The 25,154-nt window shown below is 39.0% G+C and overlaps 1 protein-coding gene across 1 annotated transcript in view; it reads right to left on the reverse strand.

Moving 5' to 3' along the window:
- Window positions 1–25,154, reverse strand: part of LOC127371738 (neogenin-like) — a 197,338-nt gene that overhangs the window by 55,733 nt on the left and 116,451 nt on the right. The window contains exons 5-7 of the mRNA XM_051414732.1: window positions 24,363–24,449; window positions 11,845–12,033; window positions 4,636–4,781 (exon numbers count right to left, since the gene is read on the reverse strand). Coding sequence (XP_051270692.1) covers window positions 4,636–4,781; window positions 11,845–12,033; window positions 24,363–24,449 — 422 coding nt within the window. The remainder of the gene's footprint in view (window positions 1–4,635; window positions 4,782–11,844; window positions 12,034–24,362; window positions 24,450–25,154) is intronic.

Here is a 25,154-nt window from a genome sequence, read left to right on the forward strand (position 1 = left end):
GCTGAATAGGTTCAGCCTACACTACTGTATTTTAACGTCAGTCATAATAGTGGAGCTTGGAGAGCATGGTATTGCTGTAAAGAGTGTGAGAAACACTGGACTAATCCATAAATCACTTATACAATCCATGCTGTGTTATGTTAGATTCTACCTAAAACAGTCTGAACACACAGAAACATCAAAAACAGTCCCAACACACAGTTTGACATTTTTCAGCTTTTATTCAAACGTTTGTATAGAAATGATGAAGCACTGCCTGAGATTACATGATAGCTTCCAAATGCATCATCAGCAAACAACAGAAACATACATGAACTTTGAGACAATTCAAACATCAGTCAGCAACACTTTATTATGCAGGACTGTTGTATTAGCCTGCATTAGCTTTAGCTAGGTGGACCTAATAAACTGGACACTGAGTGTGGAGTTCAGTGTGGAACTGTACCTGACACACTCTGACTCACCTTAACAAATAAACAAACAATACAGGGTTGTCCCAAATAATGTCAATAACACAAATATGTCAATAAAACACAAAGTCACATTATATTTCACTTTAGCTGCAAAACATTCACATTCATTTCCAGTAAGAGCAGCTTTAGTTCAGTGAAGGCTTTTAATGGCCATGTGTAGCTCAGTTAGGACCTTTAACAACTACAAGCAGTCTGATAATATTGGTAAATAGACAGTGTTTATACTGCACTTCTGCCCCTCATTCATCCATTCACACTCACTCACTCACTGATGGCAGAGAGCTACCATGCAAGGTGCTGCTCTGACCATCAGGAGGCGTTTTTGGTCTGAGCCCCTTAGCTTTAAACACTGATATCAAATTCTCTTTTATCAGAAGTTGACTTTAATCAGGTCCCTTTTTAACTTGGTCCATTTGAATTCTGCTGTGTGTTACTTTATTTGATGTCATTACTTGTTCTATTATCCTGCTTTGCTGTCTCATTATTTATCACATTAGTTTGTTTCTGTGTAGCTCCGTCTTATTCATCGAGGTGCTACAGTATAATGTCCTCAACAAGAGTCCAGTGGGCAGTTTGATTAGGACTTTACATTATGCTGCCTGGAATGAAAATTCATCTAAAAAAGAAAAGAATAAAAGCAACAGAACAGAGTGCAAGAAGTCGTCTTTGTCCTCAACCACATTAATAACAGAGTAAAAGTGTGTTTAGTCAATATTTGTTCTCTTAAAGCTGCAAAAGAGTGGAACTCAATCACAGCAAATATCAGAGTTCAACACAAACTATTCATTCAATTCTCATTAACAGAATGATTCATTAATAATCAGCTCTGTCTGCATTAAAGGCCACCCCTCCCCTTTTTTTTTCCCTTTTTTCCCCCCTCTCTTTTTTTTTTAAACCCCCCCCCTCTCTCCCCTCTCCCTCTTTTTTTTTTTAAAAAACTTTTTTTTTTTTGGTTGTTTTTATTTTTTTTTTTATTATATATTTTTTTTTTTTTAAACAAATAAAAAATTTTTTTTTTTTTTTTTTTTTTTTTTTTGGGGGGGAAAAATTTTTATGGAGGAAAAAAAAAAAAAAATTTAAAAAAAAGAAAAATTTTTGTGGGGGGTAATGGAAACCAATCCCCCCCTCCCCCCCCCCCCCCCCCCCCACACCCCCCCCCCCCCCCCCCCCCCCCCCCCCCCCACCAAACCACCCCCCCCCCAACCTGAAACTAATGAAACTTTAACCTTAAAACCAGGTCTTAACCATTAAAGTGAGGAGCAGCCAAAATGTCCTCACTATCATACAGTATGGTCTAAAACTCAAAGTGATTCTCACAAAGTTTAACTGCTACAGCACACACACACTGGAGCAGACAACTGCACAGCACATGGAGAGATAGTTACGATTCTGGATCAGTATCTCCCTGAAAGGTGTTGTTGTATTGGAGTCATACTAGGGGTTCTCGCTCCTCTCATCTGCAAGAAAAGAAATACAGTTATATTCAAGAAAATCCAAAATGACTTGATCCTAATCTGAGTGTAAATACCAACAGAATGATTAATGTCTGAGAAGATAAAACAACTGAAAGACTCTAAACATCAGATAAATGTAAAGAATGTATTGTGTTGTTTGTTTATCATGAAGATTAGAATGTAATTAGAATTCTTCAAACTTACCTTCCTCTTAGCTAGAACAAAACCAACACAACCACCAACAATAAGAGAGATGACAACTGCAACTAAAACACCAACAACCAATCCAGTGGAGTCTGCAGTCTGGGGTTTGGCCTCTGAAACAGATGACAGAGAGTGAATGTGACCCTCAGAATGTAAGTGTATATCACACACAGCAGATTGGACATCAGCCACACAAACAACAACTAAAGGTGTGTGTGCTCCTGAAATGTCCACAGCTGAGAGCTTGGTTGTGGTTCTGCTCACAGTAGTGAGGAGGGTGATGTTGTAGCATCGTCCTGTTTCTGAGACGTGCTGCTCATCAGTAGAAGACTGTTTGAATCACTGTCCTGCCTCCTCTACTTCACACTGTTTCCATGGGACTTGTGTTAAACTGCTGCTGTGCCTGAGATCTGCAAATGTGTGTGACAATGTGTGTACAGCCCAGTTCTCTACACCCTGAGCCCAGGCTGTGATGGACTCTGGATTACGTCTTATAAACACATCTTTATTTGATCATGGTTGTTGTTACAGCTCGTATTGATGAGCTTTGTTCAAATCAAATATCACCCATTCAGCTGAATGTGCAGCTTAGCTCGCTTTCTGCTTCACTGAGCAGTAAAAGTACAATTCTGAGCTACTTTACTGAGTATTTCCATTTGATGCTGCTTTATACTTCAACTTCACTACATTTCAGAGGGAAATATTCCACTTTTTACTGCACTACATTTGACAGATAGAGCTACTTACTTTGATTTCACATATAAAACATGTGATCAATGTACACAATATAATACTTTTATAATAGTTTTGCTACTTTATATTGAACTGATGGTGGAATTGTGAAAGCAGGACTTTTACTTTTCCTTAAAGTAAATAATCTGATTACTTCTTCCACCACTGAGTGCTGTCCACAAATGTGAAGATTCAAATGTTTGTGTTGTAGATTCAGTGATAAAGCTTTCAGTGTGTTTCCTGTGCTGAGAGAAATCCAGAGCAGAGTTATTGATTGGTAGCTTGTTGCTTCATTTACTGCACAACAATGTGAAGTTCAACCTATTTACACTGAATACTTCTGCTGTCAGGAAGCTGCAGGCACAATCACACATCTGACTGGAAACCACAGCTGGAGAATCGCACTGTGTCGCCATTTTGTGTCCTCTGTGCTACAGCCTTATGCTTCAATCATACATCAGCTGTGATTGGTTGAATCAGCCCACATGCTTCAGTGAGCTGCACACAGTCACATTTAATACAAAGCACAAGCCAAATGTTAGTAAATGTGGGAAGAGGTGAACATTAGTGAACTCCTGCTTTCACACTCAGACAGAGGAGGAGGATTCCTGCTCACATTTACAAATCACATTGTGACACTTTCACTCTTGTTTTCATCTCCATTTTCACTTCAACTCAAAACCTGATGCTGGATTTGAAGTTAGTTCTGCTTGGAATCAACCAACACTCTGCTGCAGTCAATGAAGCTACATTTCTACCAACATGTTTGTCATCTGGGACCCTCACTGCAACACAATGCTACTAATGACAAGTTTCCATTGTGCAGTAAGAAGTGACACTCAAAGCCTGTATGAGCCTCCATGGTATCACAGTATTAGCAGGAACTATCATTGTATAGATTTAGAGTTAAAGTCTGGTCCTAGTTTTTACTTTCAGTTCAGTTTCTAGTTGAGAAATAAAATGATAAAATCTTCTCTCCATCTTTGAATGTCTTTATGTTGTTTGTTCTGTGGTTCATGTGGAACTTTGCTGCTGTAAAACTGCACTTTCCCATTGAGATGAATAAAGTACTCTCTCTCTATTGATCTAATTACAGCTAATAAAACCTTCACAGAGCCTCGCTGTATTTTGGTGGCACATGTGAAACAATAATTCTTCACTTTCAGAACATTATTTTTCTTTTGACTTGTGGAACAGAAATGTCTCTGATTCTAATGACTTCAGTCTCTAAATCGCCCTCGTCAGCTGTTTTCATGCTGATCATCAGGATCAGGTTGCAGCAGCCATTTATACATCTATTACTGGGGTTGTGTGTGTGTGTGTGTGTGTGTGTGTGTGTGTGTGTGTGTGTGTGTGTGTGTGTGTGTGTGTGTGAGTGAGTGAGTGACTGCTCAGACTGATCTCAACATTTACTACAAACTCCAGTTCTTCCTGTTATTTCCCTCCAGATCCTCTCATTCTTCCTCTTATCTCTGGACACTAATTAAGTCTCAGAGTCTCAGAATAAGAGTGAATTTAACGCTCAGATTGAAACATTTTCAACTTTCATTTGTTGTCAGTCTGAAAACATAAAAATGTATTTAGGAAACAAATAAAATAATCTGATATAATAAAAAAAAATGAGTAGAAAGAATCTCACCACTGAAAAGCACATATGTCTCAGCAGAAATGTGATGGTTGATTTCCTCCTGAGTAACAACACATTGATAGCGGTCGGTCTTGGTTACAGTAATGTTGAGGATGACATCGTAGCTTCCTCCTCTTTCTGTGACCTGTGGTTCTTTAGCATGAAGGATGTTTCCAGCACTGTCCTTCCACTCTACTTTAGGTTGTGGAGAAACACCTTCAACAGCACACTGCAGCAGACCCCATTGTGTTGTTTGATCAAGTGTTGCAACATTTGGTTTTGTAGCTGCACCTGTGAACATAAAATAAATAATTGATAATATTGTAGGACATGATATGTCAACAGTTCTAAAGTTGTGTGAACCATTTACAAACACTATTTCTGACTCATATCGTGACAGAAGAACTATATATATATACACACACATATACATATACACACACATATACACATATATACTGGGAAAACGTTTGGAAAACGTTTAAATCTCTTAAAGACTACAATATGTCTATTAATATATATATTAATAATAATATTTTAAAATGTATCACATTAAATCTGTTCTCTGATATGTGGACAATATTTTCTATCCCACTACAGTAATATAAAATGTGTTATAAATCTGAAACATAGGGTGTTAAAGCATGTGCAGCCCTTGTGTTATCAGGGTTTCATTGTGTCAGTGACACAAACACTCAGTGGTCACTTTATTAGGTACACCTGTACAATCTAATGCAATCAATACAACTGTTGTGTCATTAAGTTCCTTTATTGATGTCTATAATGTTCACTTTGTTTCTACACTGTCAGAGAGCTGTTCATTCAATCATATGTGTTATCACTGAGCTCATAGTTAGTGGTGCTGTTGTACTGGACTGCATTATATTCAGAGGGGATTCTAATATTCTGTCTCTCTCATGTGTGTAAACAGGGAGGACAATAAAATAGAAACAGCTCTCAGTATAATGTAGTCCAGTACAACAGCACCTTTAATATGAGCTCAGTAACAAACTTAGTTTCATTTACACATTTAAAAGTCAACAAAAAGTGAACATTACAAACTTTGGAAAGGTGGAATTTATGGCAGAGCTGTTGTATTGAATTATAATATCTACATATTTATACTACAGTCCATACTGTATATATCATCTATAGTGTATCCACCATATTCATATCAGAGCTGTTTATTGTGGATATAATGTCTTCCACTTATACAGCACTATATATTGTGCCTACTGTACTGCTGCACATGTTCATACTGTATATATCTCAGTGGATTCATATCTAGCCCTTACTGTTTATTCTATTTATTAGCCCTGTACATATGGACACACTCTGCACTCAACTGCTGTTTGTACTTCTGCTTAGAAGCTCAGCTGCATTGTGTTGTCTCAGTACTTGTACTCTGTGCAATGATAATGTGAAAGTTGAATCTAATCTACTTAATAGATTGTACAGGTGGAGCTAATAAATGGGCCACTGAGTGTCTTTGATCAACAGTCTCATGCTGCCAGAACAGAAAACTCATCATTCAATTGGTTTCAATTGTTCTTTTGTAGCCAACAGCAGCTGATGGAAGATTTCACTGGAGTACGTTCACACTGCAACACTTAGAGCTCAATTCAAATTTATTGCTCACATCGGATTCTTTTTGTTTGGCTGCTCACGTTATTGTTTGAATATCAGATTCCAGTGTGAACAGGTCCCGGTCCTGAAGTGAGCAGCATGATGAATGTGGATCTAGAGTGACGTAAAAGTCACATGACTTCTGATACGACTGTTCACACTGAGGTCACACTGCAAAACATCAGAGCTGAATCTGATCTGGACCACACACACACACACACACACACACACACACACACACACACACACACACACACACACACACACACACACACACACACACTAATTACAACAATTGTATCAAGTAGATTCCAACAACCTGAAACTTTCCTACGATGTTGCAACAAAGTATGAACAGACTGAAATGTGCCAACAGAGAGCCGTCACTCAAAGGGAGAACACATTTCCACCCTTTTTGGTATCATATGAAAGTAGGTGTTAATATTTACACAGTGCTGAGCGCGGGTGCACAGTACCCTATCCTATGTAGCACTCCACTAGTGGGAGGATGCATCGGGTTGTGCCAGTGGTAAATCCAATAGAAAGCAAGCAGTCAGTACAGAGAGATAGAATCCTCATTACATTGAAAAATGCTTTCAAATAATGCTTGTTGGTAATGTATTAGTGACCCCCCCCACAGACGGAGGGTTTTACTGCTTTCATGGGAGCTCAGACCCCTTCTTATGGGAGCTCCACTCCCACTGGCTCCCACAGAACTCCAACCCTGGTTCACACTGCAGACACAAGTGGCCCAAATCTGATTGATTGGATCATTAATGGGACTCAGATCTGATTGTTTTAGAACAGTGTGAACAGCACCAATCACACTGAATCTGATCTTTTACATTCTGATTTGGGCCACTTTCATTCAACAGTCATATTCAAATTCATGTGACTTTTACGTCACTCTAGATCCACGTTGGTCACGCGGTTCACTTCAGGACCGGGACCTGTTCACACTGGAATCTGATATGGGCCACATCTTAAACATAATGTGAACAGCCAAACAAAACAAAGAATGTGATGTGAGCAATGAATCAGAATTGAGCACTAAGGCTTGCAGTGTGAACGTAGCTGTCCCAAATCAGAGTTTAAAAGATCACATTCATGTGATTGAGTCACATATGAGCAAAACTATCTGATTGGGCCACTTTTACCTGCAGTGTGAACGCAGCACATTGTCTCCAAAGGAAGGAGAGCATTCTCATTATTTGATCTTTAAAACTACAGCTTTGTTATGTTTTATCATTTGAATTGATCAATCACTCTACAATCCATACTAATTCAATTCTGATCAAATATTTCACATTGACCAAATCAGCCCCGAATGAGACGAGAGGTGAACTGTTCCAACAATAATGAGACAAACATGAGGCCTGTCCAAACCTTTCCCTGAGATTCATACAGTACTTTTTATTGCACTCAACTAATATAAAAACTCTTCTGAAATATGAAACACAGGCTTTTTAAAATCAAACACACCTCGTTTCAGAAATTGGATCAGTGAGAAACTTCTGCTCAACATTGTCGTGCTGCTCAGATCTCAAATTCAGGTTTTGGCGACAGGTTTGACTCACTGACTATAACTCAGATTAACAAACATTTAGAGACAGACGGGGACGAGGACTCAAGGACTGGGCTTCACTACAAGTTTGAGCTACTTGTACTTTACTCGAGTATTTTCACTTTATACTACTTTATACTTCTACTTCACTACATTTCAGAGGGAAATATTGAACTCTTTACATTTATCAGACTGATGTAGTTATTTAATTTGATCTAACATACAAACACATGATCAACATATAAAATATAATACTTTTTTATTATACTTTTGCTTCTTTAAGTACATTCTGCTGATACTCATCTCAGACTCAAATCCTCTGTAAAGATTTAGTAGGTGTTGCTCTGTTTCTGTCTGTCTATATCAGGGGTCACCAACACAGGTCGCCCCCAAGGACCACTTGAGTCGCCCGCAGGCCTGTTCTAAAAATAGCACAACTCACCAGTGTTGAAGTTGGAAAGGTCAAAGTTTTGAGGCCATGACAAAATTTCAGCATTCGCGGGCGCAGCGAAGATCGGGAGCTGAACGCGGTTTCTTACCCCAAAAACATGGCAGAAAAAGAAAGAAAACGTATCATTTTCACAGTGAATGGGAGGGAGAGTTCTTTTTTACTACTGCGAAAGAAACCTGCGTGTGTCTCATTTGCGAGGCGACTGTGGCGACGGCAAAGTGGAACAATGTGGAGAGACACTTCATTACGTGTCACAAGAGCTACCACGCCAACTACCCAGCGTGCAGTGCGCTACGGGTAGAATAAGCCTGGGAGCTAAAGGCAGCTTTGGGTAAGCAGCAGTCTTTTTTCACGAGGCCGGCGAAAGACTCCCAAAAAGCAACCGAAGCCTCGTTTAGAGCTACACATTTTCTGATAAAGAAGAAGAAGAAGGCATTTTCAGACGGAGAAGTTGTCAAAGAAGCAATGATGATAATTGCTAACACTGAGAAAGATGGAACTGATTGAATCTCCACTCTCTCCGATGTCCAACTGGGGGCATCTACGATGGATAGACGAGTGTCGGCTATGTCCGGTAACTTGGTCGTTCAGCTGGACCGGGATCTGTTGGAGGAGATGTCAGCTGAATATGGTGACCTGCTGCTACACACAGGAATCCGATGGCTCAGCAGAGGACGAGTTTTACTTCGTTTGTTGCCCTTTTGGGTGAAATCAAAGAGTTCATGCAGTCCAAATGCGAAGACGTCTCGCTGCTAGAGGACACAGAGGGGACACTTGACCTTGCATTTTTAATGGACATTACTGGGAAACTAAACCACTTGAACTGCGAGCTGCAAGGTAAAGGTAAGACTGTTGTTGATATGATAAGTGCTTTAAATGCATTTAAAGCCAAGATGAACATTTTCTCTGTGCATTCACAGAGAAAAAAGGTGCTGCACTTTCCCTCTGTGCTGTCGGTGCTGAAAGACAATGCTTCTGCATCTGAGACATTCGACAAAGTTGCAGAAAAGTACTGTCAAGTCCTAAACAGGCTTGGGCAAGAGTTTGAGAATAGGTTCTGTGACCTTGATCAGCTTGAGCCATGTGTGTCATTCATCTCCAATCCTTTCTTGAACGTGGACATAACATGCATGGCTGAACAACTAAGTGCAACGTTCAACTTGGATGCTGGACTTTGGAAGTTGATTGTTCTTAAACATTACATAATTGATAACCTTTTCAAACATGGTGCCACATAGTTCATGATTTGTTTAAAGTTTAGTGGCTAATGAAATGTTGTTGAAGGGATCATCTGAAAATTTAAACAATTGCTGAGATTAATAGAAATAAAGAGTTGAATATTGATATTATCTGTTTCCCACCTTGTTAAGTCGTTGTTGATAATTATTGTGAGAAATCATTAACGTGATCAGTGTCTTCACATAGATGAGTATCATTAATCATTAATGATGTTATATAACTAAAGGCAAACTGAGCAAATTTGTTATTTCAGAAGAGTGTATCAAACTGGTAGCCCTTCGTATGACTCAGTACCCATAAAGTAGCTCTCAGTTTCAAAAAGGTTGGTGACCCCTGGTCTAGATGTATTCAGGAATGTTTAATATGGATTCATTCAGAAGCTGTGGCTCAATGAAATGACCAACACCCTTCACCTTGACAAAATAAGGTTCTCTCTGAAGAACAGACAGTCACAGTTTGATCACATCTGGCTGCCCTTTGTCTGCTACCTGAGAAACAACCAATAATGTACACTCCCTGTGTACTTTACTGGACAATACAATTTCCATCACTTGTTCTTTTACTATCTTTCCACTGCAACCTTTATTGTTGTACAGTACTTCCTGAGCAGAAGGGAGGGAGGGAGGGAGGGAGGGTGAGTTCAGAGTATATGTTGTTCAGTTAAGTGATGTTGATACTATCTGTTGTATTAGCTTTGCTTCTCTTCAATGAAAATGTACACTGCACTCTCATGTCCTACATTTTGGAATCCTTCCTCAATAAAACAGACTTGACAAAAACAATGTGGATTCATTCAGAGAGAAATCTGCTGCCTAACTTCTCCTTTCAGCAATATCTGATTATTGTGTCAAATATAAAGGAACTGTCCTTAAAGTAGTAAAGTAATGTATATTTAGTCAGAGTGAGTTCAAAGCTGTGATGATGTTTGATGGTTCATGTTGTCATTGTCACTCAGAGTCAGATTATTTTCTATGAGCTCTTCTACTCACTCAGCAGCTCATATATTGTGTTCATGTAGCAAACTAGTTTTATCACTTGGTTCAATCAGTTCAACCACAGTCACACCTAGTAGTTAGTATGAGCTCATATTTACACCAACAGGCTCAACTGTAACAATCAGTGTGTGTGCTGGAACTCATTGTAGTTTGGTGCTGCACTAATCTTTGTTCAATAATCACATATATGTACATTGAAGTTGTCCAGGTGTGAACTCACAAACAGCCGGTGCAAGAGATTTCAAACAGGCAGTACAGGCAGCCTGTGGAGCTGCACTACAGGCCTCGTTTTGTGCACGCTGCCATCTCAACTGGAAAGTAGCCACAAACTATAGAGAAAGGAGGCTCAGAGTTGGGGCTGACCTTCAGTCTGTGCACGCCAGTGAACAAGTGGCAGTGACAAGAGCTGGGAATCACAAGAGGGTTTTTATGTCACTGAAAAATAGCTTTAGTGTTGGAACATCCATTCAGTGACACATCTGAAGAGCGAGTATTTCATCTCATCAGCCTCTCGTCATCAAAAAGCTTGTTGGTAAAAATGTAATGTGACTGTTGATTTGCAACCTGCAAACCTCCAAAAGGCAGCAGAAGTTCTGCTTCAGGAGACAGAGCTCAAATGTTTCAGTACTAAAAGTTTCATGCTGCACTTCTCAATGAGCACAGTTTCTCTGAAACACAACAACAACATGAACACAACAGGGGGGGAAATGAGCAGCAGCTACCAACCAAACGCTGCTCAAATATCAACGTGGCTGCTCCATTTCAGACACACAGTAATCATTTACTGTTGAGTGGCTGAGCCGAGCCGAGCCGAGCCGTACCATGCAGTGAGACACTGATTTTACTCAAGTGGACTTTTACTTGTAACAGAGTATTTTTACTCTGTGGTTTCACTACTTTTACTGAAGTTAATAATGTGAGTTGTTCTTCCTCCACTGACTGCTGTCCAGTGAAGTCCACATTAAAATCATTATGTGCTTCTTGGTGGTGGGTCGGCTCTGCAGTTATTGGGGCACAATGGGAGCAGAATGATACACAGTCTGGATTCATTTATGAGACTCTTTAAGCTAAATAAACTTTTAACTCATTAATATAAAAGTCCATCATTCAGCTTTTGAGAACATGTTCTCAGATTCAAGTCTGATCATTTATTTTACTGTAAATCAACAGGTTTGTAGTCTGACATCAACAAACCCATTCACTGCAACCTCTCACTTCATTTTAGATTACCAAGAGGTGTTATTGTTATCAACGGGGAAAGACCAAAATGCTTCTGGATGCAACTGAACAGACCATCAACCAATCAGAGGAGACTTTTACCAGAACCATTATAAAGGTTTAGTAGGTAATGCTTTGTTTTTGTCTGTCTGATGTATTCATTCCTAATTTAATAGAGATTCATTCAGTGAAATATGCTGTCAAATATAAATACAAATATAAAACACTATAAAATTATTAGATGATTAAAATATCACTGACCTTGGATATACACAGAAGTCTCAGCAAAAATCTGATGGTTAATTTCCTCCTGAGTTACAACACAGCGATAGCGGTCAGTCTTGGTTACAGTAATGTTGAGAGTGACGTCGTAGCTTCCTCCTCTTTCTGTGACCTGTGGTTCTTTAGCAGGAAGGATGTTTCCAGCACTGTCCTTCCACTCTACTTTAGGTTGTGGAGAAGCACCTTTAACAACACACTGCAGCAGAGCCCAGTCCTTTGTATCATCAAGTGTAGTGACAGACGGCTCTGGAGCTGCACCTGTGAATAAAGTGTGAACAGACAATAAAGAACACAATAGAACATGACAGAACATCATAGATCAAGCAACTATTTACAACAGCAAATTCTATTTCTGATTCATGGTGCTGTATTGGACTGCATTATAATGCAATCCATCATAGCTTTTATAAATTTGATGATGAAAGATTTAATTGGAGTGCATTATCTTTTTGATTTTTTGTATTTCTTTTTTTGTTTTGTTTATGTTTTAATAATAATAATGAATAATACTACTACTACTTTTTGTGCAGCACTTTGGAAACCTTTTGTTTGTTAAAATCGTACTATATAAATAAAGTGGATTGGATTGGATTACTAATAGTAATAATAATAATAATAATAATAATAATAATGTTTCAGTGTTGTAAATGGTCATTTCAAAAAATGGACAGAGAGGGGATGACACGCAGTAAAGGGCCGCAGGTCGGATTCAAACCCTGGGCCACTGCACCAAGGACTCAGCCTCAGTACATGGGTCGCCAGCTCTACCCACTGAGCTAACCAGGCGCCCACAGATAATATAGTTAATAGATTCTAAATTTTGAATAAATCATGCAAGAAACAAAATGCAAGAAACTTTTTGTGTCATAACTGATAATAAATTATGCAGGAAAACAAATAATCATTTAAAATGATGAAAATAATTTGCACTACTGTACTTTGCCAGAATGTGTTACTTTGTACAACTTCATATACGGGGAAACACATATAACTCACACAGCTAGTTTTTATACTAAGATAAAATATTACCAGATTGATTTATTACTAATATATTATTCCTGAAATTAAAAACATTAAACTGTATAAAACACTTTAGAAACATTATAACTAAACAGAATCAGAAGGAAAAGTTTAAGCTGATTTAAAATGTTTAGTACAACTCCAATATTGTGATGTTGTCTCTCTGTTTGTTTGTTTGTTTGTTTCAGAGACAGAAAATAAATCCAAAGTCACATAAAGTCCAGAGTAAATCTTAAAGTCCAGACTCTACAGAGCTAATAAATAAATAATAATAATAATAATAATAATAATGAATGAGTGTTGTAAATGGTCTCTGGAGCCAAACTGAAAACACAGCATGTAGATGGAGAGAGTGACGTCATCAGAGCCAGGACTCACCTTTGACCCCAGGGTATCTGTTTCTTAAGATAGGATCTGAAAGACAAAATAAAACAGAATTATGTTAAAGTGTTTGTCTGACATTGTCAACATGGAACACAGATAATACTGGGAAAACATTAAACTTGTTATTCTGATTATTAAACTGATTAAATACATAAAAAGAAGCCAGAGTTTTAGATTTCACAAACGATCTTAATCTGACAGAACATTCACAGATGAGACTGGTTTTATGTCCTGGAAGAGAAAACACATCTAACAGCACCGTGTGAAGCAGCTGCCTCCAGAAGAGATTTCATCTGATCAAACATGGTTAATAAATGTGGCACATCACAGATCTGCTCATTGTAAACCTCTGACTGCTGCTGGACCAGAAGCCTCAGGAGGAGGTCTTAAGAAGTAGTTGAAGGATATCTTTGAGTAATCTGTCTTTATTACAGCAACACTGCTGGTTGTGGATCCTCTGTCTCACAAAACTGATGATCATCAACTTCCTCTGTTAACCCAGAACTTTCCAAACCAGCTGTGAGTGCTCTCATAAGGACATCCTTTATAACAACCCACATGCAGGGCTTTCCCAAAGAAACTGTTTGACATTTTGGGATATTAAATGCTTATTTGCATTCTGGTGAAGAGTTAGATGGTAAAATTAATATCACTTTATTATCTGTACATTAAATATAAAGCTACAGCCAACAGCCGGTAATCTCAGCACAAAGACTGGAAACAGGGGAAACAGTCTGTGTCTGCTGAACAGTGAAATAATCCACCTACCAGCTCCTCTAAGGTTCACTAACTAACATGTTGTTTAATCTGTATAAAACCTTAAGTGTAAAAGCAACAAGTTAATGTTTAATAGGGCTTATGAACCGGACTATTTCTGCCGTCCTTTACCTTGCTCAGAATGAACTTTACAAACAGCAATATGACTCAATGAAAGGAAACATATAGAACTTCAGCAGTATGGAGGGGACTCTCTTCCCGGTGTTTATCCAACAGTTTATCTGTTTGTTTGTTTCACAGGGACAGCACACTATGAAACATAAACAGTTAGAGAGGAAACAGAAATGCCACAGATTGAATGTGTATGCAGCTTCTACACAAAGCTACAGCAGCCTCCGTCCTCAGGACAGGGCCTCGTCCAGATGTGTTACTCTGACTGTCTGATGGCAGCTGGAGCTCATGTGGCACACTTGAACCAGTCTCTGTGTCTGTGAATGAGCAGCATCTTTACAGCTGTTTGATGGAAGCACTCACCAATAAGAAGCTCAATGCGGGATCGTCTTTGTGGCTGATGTCGAGGAAAATCACAGGTGTAGGTTCCACTGTCAGACACCTGTGTGTTTCTGATAACTATGGAGGCATTACCCGACTGCACAGCTTCTGGAAAATGAAAGACCCGTCCTTTGAACTGTGGGTCTTGACCTGGACGGCCATTATTGTATTCATCACGCTTATCATACAGGAACACCTCCTGACGATCTCTCTTCCAGTCAAAGAGCTCTTCCTTAATGCTGGAAGTGCCGAGGGAACAGGGTAAAATGGCATCACTCCCTTCCATCACCACCAGTTTGATGACAGGTGGACCTGGAAGACAAACACTTGTATAATCAGTGTGTTCATATGTAGAACCAAAGTCAGATTTACAATAACTCAAAAACACCAGTTTATGAGCAGTTTAGTGAACAGTCAGATTTCAGATTACCTACTGAAACTGCTAGGATTATTATTGGTGGTAAAAATGTCACATGGGTTTCACCCATGGGCGTGACAAAATGGCTCCATAGAAAATCAAGTTACCCTCAGTATTTTATTGATATCGATAAAACCATAAATAATATGGATAATGTGGTTAGTGGCTTCAACATGTTTTTGTAAGCGTGAGACCAAAGTTGGCAATGAATCAATGATCCAGAGAAACACAAAGATAAGATGCCAGTTTCCACCAGTTGACATGGTTGAGCAGTGGGTATCTGAGGTTTAACACTGAGTTGGTTTAAATCCTGTATAATAAAATGTATCTGACACCAGAGGCCAATCACTGTAATCCACAGCAGATTTAACCTGTGGAGTTCCACAAGGCAGCACAGAGACGGTACTGGTTAAAGTTACTAACAACCTTTTAACTGCATCAGACAACGGACTCTCTGTACTTGTCTGCAGAAAAACTAATCCATGCATTTGTTACTTCAAGGCTGGATTACTGCAACTCTTTATTATCAGGTTGCCCCAATAAGTCCATTAAAATGCTCCAATTAATTCAGAACGCTGCAGCACGAGTACTGACAGGAACTAGAAAAAGAGATCACATCTCTCCTGTACTAGCTTCTCTGCACTGGCTCCCTGTAAAATGTAGAATAGAATTTAAAATCCTCCTCCTCACCTATAAAGCTCTTCATGGTCAGGCCCCTTCATATCTTAAAGAGCTCATGGTACCCTATTACCCCTCTAGAACACTGCACTCAGGTGAGTCCTGAACCATCCCTTAGTTATGCTGCTATAGGCCTAGACTGCTGGGGGACTTCCCATGATGCACTGAGCTCCTCTCTTCCTCTCTCTCTCTCTATCTGCACATGTAATGTGCATTTTCACTTATTTGTGTTCGCAGGTTTCCCAAAGATGAGACTAAAGAAAAGTGAAGCTCCTCCGGTATTTATTAAAATGTTAACTTATTAGCTCAATAAATAAAGGAAACCATGACAAACACAGGAACTCTGGGACAAGATCTGTAAGGTAACAATGTTTTTATGGTGACTGTGTAACATCTGTTCAGGGACTACAGATGGAAATTATCCTCTTGGTATTTACAGCCAGAGGGAATATATATATATATATATATATATATATATATATATATATATATAAAACAAAGTAATCAGAGTGCAGACAGTTGTGAAACAGCTGAGTCATGGTTAGGATGAGCACCCTAGAGGGCATTAATGTGCACCAGTGTACCTGTTAAATAAACCAACAAATACATAAAAGTCCAATCTATAAACTCTAATGTAAACATGTTGTGCAGTAATGTAGTAAATGTATGTATGGAACATGTTATAGACAGGTATGTACATTAATATATACAGTGTATACAGTTTAAACAGCTTATAATCAGTCAGTAACATATATACAGTATACTGTGATATAAACAGGCAGTAATATATATATACAGTATACAGTTTTCATTAGTATTCATAAAGAGAAGAGTTTGTCTGCAGCTCATCAATGAACTACCTGATCAAAACAGGATGGAGCCGACGCCCTCACACACACACACACACACACACACACACACACACACACACACACACACACACACAGCAGCTCCTAAAATACTGTCACTGATCAGAAAGTTGGAATCAAGTCAATCAATACTATCGATTATCAGGATGCATTTTACATCACGATGGCAGTTGCAGGTGTTTGCAGCCTCATTCATTTCCTGTTTCAGACAGCTTCAGAAATAAAAGAAGAGTGATGAGTTTTCTTACTGTGATCAGCAGCCGTTCCTGCAGACCAGGTCAGCAGACAGAGACACACGAGAGGAAGAAGATCCATAGTCTTCCTCTGAGGATGAAACATCAGCTCACTGATCAGCTCTCTTTAGAACGGAACCTCAGACACTCCTCACTGCGGGATTGGCCCCATCACAAACACTTTCTATTCCTCAGCTTCTGCAGACTGCAACGACAACACTTCCGGCAGCAATCCTTCACAATAAAAGTCATCTGTCCATAGATTAACTATGACTCATGAATTCTGCTCAGACTGTCAGAATCCTCCACCTGAGCAGTGGGATTGTATTTAGGGCCTATCTGTGTGTAAAACACTGAGTGAAACAAGATTGTCCCCTGTGAGGGTCCCTGTTTAACATGTTGATGTGGTGGACAAGTTATTGTTTCTCCTGTGTGTCCCTGAAGGTACCATCAGCAGCGTACCGATCAGGATAAAAACCCGGTCCCAGCTTTGCTCTGGTCTCTCTCATGTGGCTGCATCCCCGCCAGCAGCAGCACCTTCTCAGCTTTTCTTTGGTTTCACTTGACAACATTTACAGCTCCTATTGCTCACACATCCACATTTACATTACTGATGTTAATGACTCACACACTCCACATTTATATTACTGATGTTAATGACTCACACACTCCACCTGTGTGTGTGTGTGTGTGTGTGTGTGTGTGTGTGTGTGTGTGTGTGTTACCTCAGTTCTTTAAGTAAGTAAGTAAGTAGAACTTTATTTATATAGCACCTTTTTGACACAGAGATCCAAAGTGCTTTCCAAACAACAAATAAACAAACACACAAAAACACAAACATAGGGAGCATGTAAATAAAAACAAAGGAAGATAAAACCAGAGGGAAGGATAGATTGAAAGAGACACGACAGAAGAGAAATCAAACAAGGAGATCTATAAAAAGACTTGTAGAGGATTAAAACAGTCCACAGATTCAGTGAATCTCAGTGAATGGGGAAGACTGTTCCACAATGTCGGGGCTAAAACAGCAAATGTCACCTTTAGTTTTACAGGTAGAGAGGGGAACGGATAAAAGGCAGAGATTTGAGGAGCGGAGTGGCCGAGGAGTGGAATGAGGAACAAGAGATCTGAAATGTAACTGGGGGGTCATAAAGTGTCTTATATGTAATCAGTAAGATCTCATAATTGATTCTGAACTTTACCAGAAGCCAATAAAGGGATGCAAGAACAGGAGTAAGGCTGGTTCTGGTTCCGGCTGCATTTTGGACTAACTGTAATTGGTTTAACAAAGTCTGACTGAGGCACGTGTAGAGGGAGTTACAGTAATCTAGACAGGAGAAAATGAAGATGTGAATTCATAGTTCCAGATCACTGGAGGACAGGAATCTTTTGATTTTATTTCGTAGCTGCAGGAAACAGGACTGGACAAGTTCTGTAACATGAAGGTCAAATGTCATATGCTGGTCGAAGATGATACCCAGATTCTTAGCAGTGGGTTTTGGTCCAATAAACTGATCAACGGCAGTGACAAAGTTATCAGGGCCAAATAAAATGTGTGTGTGGACAGCTGATTCAAGTTATTGGGTTTTGCAGAAAAGTAAATCAGTGTATCATCATCAACATAACAATGGTATGACATGTCATGGAAGCGGCTGAACAAATGACCCAGAGGAAGCATGTACAGGGAGAACAGAACTGGACCAAGAACCGACCCCTGAGGGACACCACATAGCAGGGGAGCGGAAGAGGAAACGTGATTATTTATACAGACATTAAAGACTCTATTAGTCAAATAGGAATGAAACCAGTTTAAGGCTGAACCAGAAATGCCAACCCAGTTCTGTAATCTATCCTGTAAATCGGCCCTGCGGCTCTCCAGTAGTACTGAAGACAAATACAGTAAACGTCTGAATCAGCTGTTTGTATGACAGCTCTTATCATTGATCAGACAATTTCTACTCACACACATTACTGTAACCACATTTTAACCTGAGGTCAGATGGAACTGTTGATCTCTGAGGGGAACGTTGGTCACTGCAGTCACACACACTGATATGATTCACTGAGGTAAAACAGAGAGAAAGTATGGAGGGGAAGTTTACTCTGACATCACTGATATTTATCTCTCAGTTTATCAGTTTGTTTAACAGGAACAATAAAGATAAACGTCTGAATCACCAGTTGGTATGACAGCTGTAAATCGGCCCTGCGGCTCTCCAGTAGTACTGAAGACAAATACAGTAAACGTCTGAATCAGCTGTTTGTATGACAGCTCTTATCATTGATCAGACAATGTCTCCTCACACACATTACTGTAACCACACTAACAGGTATTACTGCATGGTTGAACATAATAGTATAGTATAGTATGGTATGGTATCTTATAATGTTAGTTTATTGAAATACTATACTAATAAATACTAAATCAATACTAAACTGGCAAAAAAAAGTTTTAATACTACTAGTAATACCTTTATTTATTTAGCACCTTTTAAAAGCAGAGTTTATCAAACAGATAAATCAATAACAGGATACTAAGAAGGTTTTATAACAACAGAGAGACAGAGATAAAGAACTAGATGAAACATATGGTAGAGGGAAATGATTAAAGATAAGTACAGTGAAAGTGATAGCTGTGATACACAAAATGTAAATAAATATGAAAAAAATACAAAAATGAGAGCAGAATAAAAGAAATAAAGAAATAAAATAGATAAAAGTAAGTGAAAAGATGACATCACATAAAGGAAAGTCTATAAAATGGCTTTTAAAACGTGATTTAAAAGAAGGCATTGTTAAGTCTTTAAGATTCCACAGAAAATAGGACCTGAATGCAAAACAGGCAGAGGCAGGACACAGGTATTCAGAATCAATCTTTACTTCCCAGGAAAAGGTTATGGTACACAGAGATCCAGGAAGAACATCAAATACATCCAAATTGGCACAGACAGAGGCAGCCTGGTGAAACAACAGGCAGTAAGCCACAAACCAAGGTAACAAACGGTAAACAGGCAGATCAGATGCAAGTGGCAGGGGAGCTGAACGGGGGAGAAGACCTCAGGGGGACAACCTGGGGTCAAGGTGAAGAGCAGAGCAGTTGAGGACGAGGCCCTGGAGGCTGATGATGTAGGGGGAGCAGCATGCTGGATGCTACAAAATAAAACAGGAAGTAACACAGGAAACACTAGAGTTTCTGACAGACCACGAAACGAAACCTTTTAAGTGCAGTTTCTCAGAAAGGAAATGATGAAATTGATACTTTTCAAAGAAAAGCTTTGCTTTTATTCTGGAGGAACGCTGATGAGCAGAGAAAGGTTGATTGTTAAAGTCTCACCACAGTATTTCATCAGAAATATCAACAGCCAAAGTTATTAAATCAGTTGTGTTTCAACTATCAATAAGTAAGGGGTTTCTGATACTAAGCACTGAACTATTTTAATTATTATTTTTTTATTTGTTCTGTTCATTTTATTTTGATAAGTTATATATTTGTCTTTTCTAGTGCTGATATTTGATTACATTATTGTTCAACATCTGGATAAAGTCTATCTTGTTGAAGAGAACAGAGTTCAGAAATCCCACACTCTCCCACCCATACCTGCAGCTGTAATGATGCCAAATCAAAGAAAGGAAGGAAGGACAGCATAAAAGTACTTTTACTGTTTACATTTCCAAAGAAGTTGTCTGAGGTCTGAGTCATAGAGTCAGTCGCTACCACCAGCTGCCAAGTCTGGCCTTTATATATATTTTAGGCCTTGTTACCTGTATTAGTTAGTTGTATTAGTCAAGGTAGAAAGAGAGAGAGAATGACTCCTTCATGGGGCTCTAGCTCTTCAACATGTCTATCTTGTTGAAGAAAAAAAAAGTTATTTCTGTCTCAGTTCAGAAATCCCAAATCCACCCACACAGACACACACCTGCAGTCGTAATGACGCCCAATCAAAAGAAAGGAAGGAAAAAAATACTTGTATGGTTTACATTTCCAAAGAAGTTGTTTGAGGTCTGATATAATGGGTGGGTACCGCCGGCTGCCAAGTCTCATCACCTTACACAGCACCAACCAACACTCTTCCTGGGGGCTTGGTCCCTGCAGCCAGTGTTTGGTTTGTCCTTTCTGGGCTACTGTAGAAGTAGTTACATTCAGGATTAACAACAGTCAACAATAAATAATTTTCTTATGAGTAATAAACCTGCCTCCTGCATGAACTGTCTATAGCTGAATAGGTTCGGCCTACACTACTGTATTTTAACGTCAGTCATAATAGTGGAGCTGGGAGAGCATGGTATTGCTGTAAAGAGTGTGAGAAACACTAATCCACAAATCACTTATACAATCCATGATGTGTTGTGTTAGATTCTACCTAAAACAGTCTGAACACACAGAAACATCAAAAACAGTCCCAACACACAGTTTGACATTTTTCAGCTTTTATTGAAACGTTTGTATAGAAATGATGAAGCACGGCCTGAGATTACATGATAGCTTCCAAATGCATCATCAGCAAACAACAGAAACATACATGAACTTTGAGACAATTCAAACATCAGTCAGCAACACTTTATTATGCAGCACTGTTGTATTAGCCTGCATTAGCTTTAGCTAGGTGGACCTAATAAACTGGACACTGAGTGTGGAGTTCAGTGTGGAACTGTACCTGACACACTCTGACTCACCTTAACAAATAAACAAACAATACAGGGTTGTCCCAAATAATGTCAATAACACAAATATGTCAATAAAACACAAAGTCACATTATATTTCACTTTAGCTGCAAAACATTCCCATTCATTTCCAGTAAGAGCAGCTTTAGTTCAGTGAAGGCTTTTAATGGCCATGTGTAGCTCAGTTAGGACCTTTAACAACTACAAGCAGTCTGATAATATTGGTAAATAGACAGTGTTTATACTGCACTTCTGCCCCTCATTCATCCATTCACACTCACTCACTCACTGATGGCAGAGAGCTACCATGCAAGGTGCTGCTCTGACCATCAGGAGGCGTTTTTGGTCTGAGCCCCTTAGCTTTAAACACTGATATCAAATTCTCTTTTATCAGAAGTTGACTTTAATCAGGTCCCTTTTTAACTTGGTCCATTTGAATTCTGCTGTGTGTTACTTTATTTGATGTCATTACTTGTTCTATTATCCTGCTTTGCTGTCTCATTATTTATCACATTAGTTTGTTTCTGTGTAGCTCCGTCTTATTCATCGAGGTGCTACAGTATAATGTCCTCAACAAGAGTCCAGTGGGCAGTTTGATTAGGACTTTACATTATGCTGCCTGGAATGAAATTCATCTAAAAAAGAAAAGAATAAAAGCAACAGAACAGAGTGCAAGAAGTCGTCTTTGTCCTCAACCACATTAATAACAGAGTAAAAGTGTGTTTAGTCAATATTTGTTCTCTTAAAGCTGCACAAGAGTGGAACTCAATCACAGCAAATATCAAAATATCAATATCAACACAAACTATTCATTCAATTCTCATTAACAGAATGATTCATTAATAATCAGCTCTGTCTGCATTAAAGGCCACTCGTTCTCTTCTGTTGTCACCTTGTTAACTCCAATCTGTCTCTATGGAACCGACCGCTGTCTCATCACTATCACTGTACTTTCATATGAAGCAGCTTTTATTGTGTAGGTCTGATAATAATGCATATTAAAGTGAATGGTCCATGTTCAATGAACCAATAAGGCATGCTGTTATTTGACTGTCAGTGATGTTGAGAAGGAGAACTCATTATGAGGACAGGATATAAAACACTTGGTTAAGATCAGGGAAAGATTGTGGTCGTGGTAATGGGACACAAATCCCTGTCTACACACACATTCACCACCCAAACAACCTTCATTTCACCTGGCTACCATCACAACTAACCACAGGACTAACCCCAACCTTAACCTGAAACTAATGTTACTTTAACCTTAAAACCAGGTCTTAACCATTAAAGTGAGGAGCAGCCAAAATGTCCTCACTATCATACAGTATGGTCTAAAACTCAAAGTGATTCTCACAAAGTTTAACTGCTACAGCACACACACACTGGAGCAGACAACTGCACAGCACATGGAGAGATAGTTACGATTCTGGATCAGCAAGATTCCCTGAATGGTGTCGATGAATTGGGCTCTTCTGTGAGAGTGCTTCCATTCGCCACACCTGCAGGAAGCAAAATAACGTTATATTGAAGAAAATCAAAAATGACTTGATCTTAATCTGAGTGTAAATAGCAACAGAATGATTAATGTCTGAGAAGATAAAACAACTGTAAAGACTCTAAACATGAGATACACATAAAGAATGTTTTATTTACACTAACCTGTGGTAGGATTTTGTGTGTTTTTATGCTTGTAATAATACACAACAGCACCAAGCACCACCAACAATAAAACAATGATGAAAACTGCAGCTACAATAGCAGCAATCAATCCAGTGGAGTCTGCAGTCGGGGGTTGGGCCTCTGAAACAGATGAGAGAGAGTGAATGTGACCCTCAGAATGTAAGTGTATATCACACACAGCAGATTGGACATCAGCCACACAGACAACAACTAAAGGTGTGTATGCTCCTGAAATGTCCACAGCTGAGAGCTTGGTTGTGGTTCTGCTCACAGTAGTGAGGAGGGTGATGTTGTAGCATCGTCCTGTTTCTGAGACGTGCTGCTCATCAGTAGAAGACTGTTTGAATCACTGTCCTGCCTCCTCTACTTCACACTGTTTCCATGGGACTTGTGTTAAACTGCTGCTGTGCCTGAGATCTGCAAATGTGTGTGACAATGTGTGTACAGCCCAGTTCTCTACACCCTGAGCCCAGGCTGTGATGGACTCTGGATTACGTCTTATAAACACATCTTTATTTGATCATGGTTGTTGTTACAGCTCGTATTGATGAGCTTTGTTCAAATCAAATATCACCCATTCAGCTGAATGTGCAGCTTAGCTCGCTTTCTGCTTCACTGAGCAGTAAAAGTACAATTCTGAGCTACTTTACTGAGTATTTCCATTTGATGCTGCTTTATACTTCAACTTCACAACATTTCAGAGGGAAATATTCCACTTTTTACTGCACTACATTTGACAGATAGAGCTACTTACTTTGATTTCACATATAAAACATGTGATCAATGTACACAATATAATACTTTTATAATAGTTTTGCTGCTTTATATTGAACTGATGGTGGAATTGTGAAAGCAGGACTTTTACTTGTAACAGAGTATTTTTACTTTGTAGTTTTGCTACTTTTCCTTAAAGTAAATAATCTGATTACTTCTTCCACCACTGAGTGCTGTCCACAAATGTGAAGATTCAAATGTTTGTGTTGTAGATTCAGTGATAAAGCTTTCAGTGTGTTTCCTGTGCTGAGAGAAATCCAGAGCAGAGTTATTGATTGGTAGCTTGTTGCTTCATTTACTTGCTTCATCTATCTCACCATTAAGAGGCCCAGCATATGTCTCAGCAGAAATCTGATGGTTGATGTCGTTCTGTGTAACTACACAGGTGAAGGTGTCGGTCTTGGTCAAAGGAGCTTGTAGGATGACGTCGTAGCTTCCTCCTCTTTCTGTGACCTGTGGTTCTTTAGCAGGAAGGATCTTTCCAGCACTGTCCTTCCAGTCTACTTTAGGTTGTGGAGAAACACCTCGAACAACACACTGCAGCAGCTCCCCGTCCTTTGTTTTAACTACTTTGACAGAAGGCTCTGGAGCTGCACCTGTGAACATAACAGAAACTATAAGATCATATTAAAGTTGTAAACATTTCTAACTTACCACCAAACGTTTGTGAACTGCAAACACTATTTCTGATAGAACAAATACAGTGAAGATTATCTTGAAATGATATCACATTAAATCTGTTGTCTGATAGGTCGACAATATGTTCTATCACACTACATTAATATAAAATGTGTTTCATTGTGTCAGTGACACAAACACTCAGTGGTCACTTTATTAGGTACACCTGTACAATCTAATGCAATCAATACAACTGTTGTGTCATTAAGTTCCTTTATTGATGTCTATAATGTTCACTTTGTTTCTACACTGTCAGAGAGCTGTTCATTCAATCATATGTGTTATCACTGAGCTCATAGTTAGTGGTGCTGTTGTACTGGACTGCATTATATTCAGAGGGGATTCTAATATTCTGTCTCTCTCATGTGTGTAAACAGGGAGGACAATAAAATAGAAACAGCTCTCAGTATAGTGTAGTCCAGTACAACAGCACCTTTAATATGAGCTCAGTAACAAACATATAGTTTCATTTACACATTTCTCACAAAGTCAACAAAAAGTGAACATTACAAACTTTGGAAAGGTGGAATTTATGGCAGAGCTGTTGTATTGAATTATAATATCTACATATTTATACTACAGTCCATACTGTATATATCATCTATAGTGTATCCACCATATTC

This window comes from Dicentrarchus labrax, unplaced genomic scaffold (genome assembly GCF_905237075.1).
Source record: "Dicentrarchus labrax unplaced genomic scaffold, dlabrax2021, whole genome shotgun sequence".
Taxonomy (NCBI): Eukaryota; Metazoa; Chordata; class Actinopteri; family Moronidae; genus Dicentrarchus; species Dicentrarchus labrax.